Source organism: Echinops telfairi, unplaced genomic scaffold (genome assembly GCF_000313985.2).
Source record: "Echinops telfairi isolate 266 unplaced genomic scaffold, ASM31398v2 ScPeMD7_7475;HRSCAF=8513, whole genome shotgun sequence".
NCBI lineage: Eukaryota > Metazoa > Chordata > Mammalia > Afrosoricida > Tenrecidae > Echinops > Echinops telfairi.
In genome coordinates this window covers 9,695,618-9,697,691 of record NW_022111379.1, presented here as the reverse complement: position 1 = coordinate 9,697,691, position 2,074 = coordinate 9,695,618, and the positions used below count along the sequence as shown (strand labels likewise).

Below are 2,074 nucleotides of genomic sequence, written 5' to 3'. Positions count from 1 at the left end.
CCCGACACTGACTTTGACTTTGAAGGGAACCTGGCCCTGTTTGACAAAGCAGCTGTGTTTGAGGAGATTGACACCTATGAGAGGAGGGGGGGGGCCCGTTCCCGGGGCACCCCGAACGAAAGGCCTGCTCGGTACCGCCACGATGAGAATGTCCTGGAGTCGGAGCCCATCGTCTATCGAAGGATCATGGTGCCCCACAGCGGGAGCAAGGAGTTCTGCACTGGTGAGTGCAACCGAGGCACCGCCTCGCAGTCAGCAACAGAGGGGCTTGGTGGCTGGCCCGTTGTTCATGCCTTTGGGGTCCTGCTCACAATTGCACATCCTGCTGCGATGGAAGGCTACTTTCTCCAAACGTCCACTTTATGCAGCATCTGACAGGTTCCGGTCAGCACCCAAACCAGCGGCCTGAGTCAGTTCTGACGCACGGTGTCCCATGGGTTTCCGTGTAGCTAGAACTGCCCTGTAGGCTTGTCATGGCTGCAACCTTTTCTTTTGAGGTGCATCTACTTGGGTTCAAGATGCCAGCCTTTCAGTCAATAACCCTGTGTTAAACCATTTCCATCCCCCAGACCCCCGTTACTCAGAAGGGAAATGCAAATCCACATCATAGACCTCACCCTCGCCAGGATGACTGTTACCAGGAAAACCAAAATTAGCAAGTGTCTGACCTGCGTTCTGTCTTTGCAGCCATGGGTCACCCGGGGCCTCGGAGGCCTCCACGGGCAGTGGAGAGTAGGAGCGTCTAAGAGGTTCTGCAGGGCCCCAAAGGCGTGTGCAGCTTCCAAACAGGTTGTCGGTGTTCTCATCTGCACAGTGAGGACCACAGTGCGGGCCTCTCTAACTCATTCCCCGAAGGAGCTGTGGATGCAGAGCCCTGAAGGCTACGCTGGCCTTTCTGAGCTAGCAGTCCAGGTCTCTGCCCCTGTGTAGGTGGTCTGAGCAGTTAAAGACCTAGGGGACAGCTGTCCAGATTCACATAATTCTGATCTGTTTTTACTTTGCCTTTGCTGTCACAGCTTGCGCATCTCATTAGCGGTCTGGCTGCCTTATTAGTGATTTGCAGCTGGAAAACAAAAAACCATTGAAGATGGATATTTGAAACCATTGGCCGCAATTTCAGATTTCAGTAAATTATATTTGTTTTCTACGCCATTCGAGTCTTCTGCTGGCCCTGGTCATTGAGACTTGACTAGCTATGATTCTTGTGTAATGATGGTACTAATGTGGGTTGCGCTATGTGATGGTCTGATTGCATTATTTTGGTGATTCTTAAGTTTCTTGTTTTAGCAATAGAACCTTTCCTTTAAATAAAATCCTAAATACAGGCCCTTGGCATATGAAGTCGATAGAGATGGTGGAAAGGTGGCCTACCTTGTCCCTGCCCCCATCCCTTCTCCCCAGAACCACGTGACTGACTAGGCTTCTCAGAATACAGCTGCACGCCCTTACGAGGGACTCGCAGCCTTTCACGAGTAGGAGGAGCCGGGTAGACTGAGTTCCCTTGGGTTTGACGTTCGGACGTCAGTCTTCAGTGGTGGGAGTGGTTGCAGGGAGAATTAGGGAGACGGCCCGGTGGCGTGTGGAGGAAAGTCAGAGAGACATGGCTTTGGCAGGCCGCAGCGGGCCACTGGTATGTTTGCATGTGGGTGCTTGCTGTCTGTGAGAGAACCGGCAGGGTGTCAGGCTAAGAAAGACTGCTAACATGCCCTCTCGCCGGCATTGCCTCGGCACTCATTCTTATCCGCCAACAACGATATGACGGTGCCGAGCACGTCTGATTCCGCTTACCACCTGTGTAAAAGGAAGCAGTCTAGTTAAAAATGGGATTTCACGTAAATGGTGAGGTTTTCCGTTTTTCAAAGGCCGCTGGCATCCAGCAGGCCTAGTACTAAAACCAGATCCTGCCCACCACCTCCCCCTGCTCCCTTTTTCACTTGAGAGGTCTCAGCTGGAAGGTAAGCTGGTCGCTCTACTATCTGTAGTAGTCGCAGTGGTGGTTTTGAACTTGCTGAAATATGCACTGTATGATGTCCTGAAGCTTTGCACGGAGGGAGCTCCGGGCTGGGAAGATTGT

General features: G+C 52.3%; 1 protein-coding gene across 1 annotated transcript in view; it reads left to right on the top strand.

Moving 5' to 3' along the window:
• The window catches only part of EDC3 (enhancer of mRNA decapping 3), a 47,848-nt gene that overhangs the window by 29,041 nt on the left and 16,733 nt on the right, over positions 1 to 2,074 (top strand). Inside the window, exon 4 of the mRNA XM_004712035.2 lies at positions 2 to 223. Coding sequence (XP_004712092.1) covers positions 2 to 223 — 222 coding nt within the window. The remainder of the gene's footprint in view (position 1; positions 224 to 2,074) is intronic.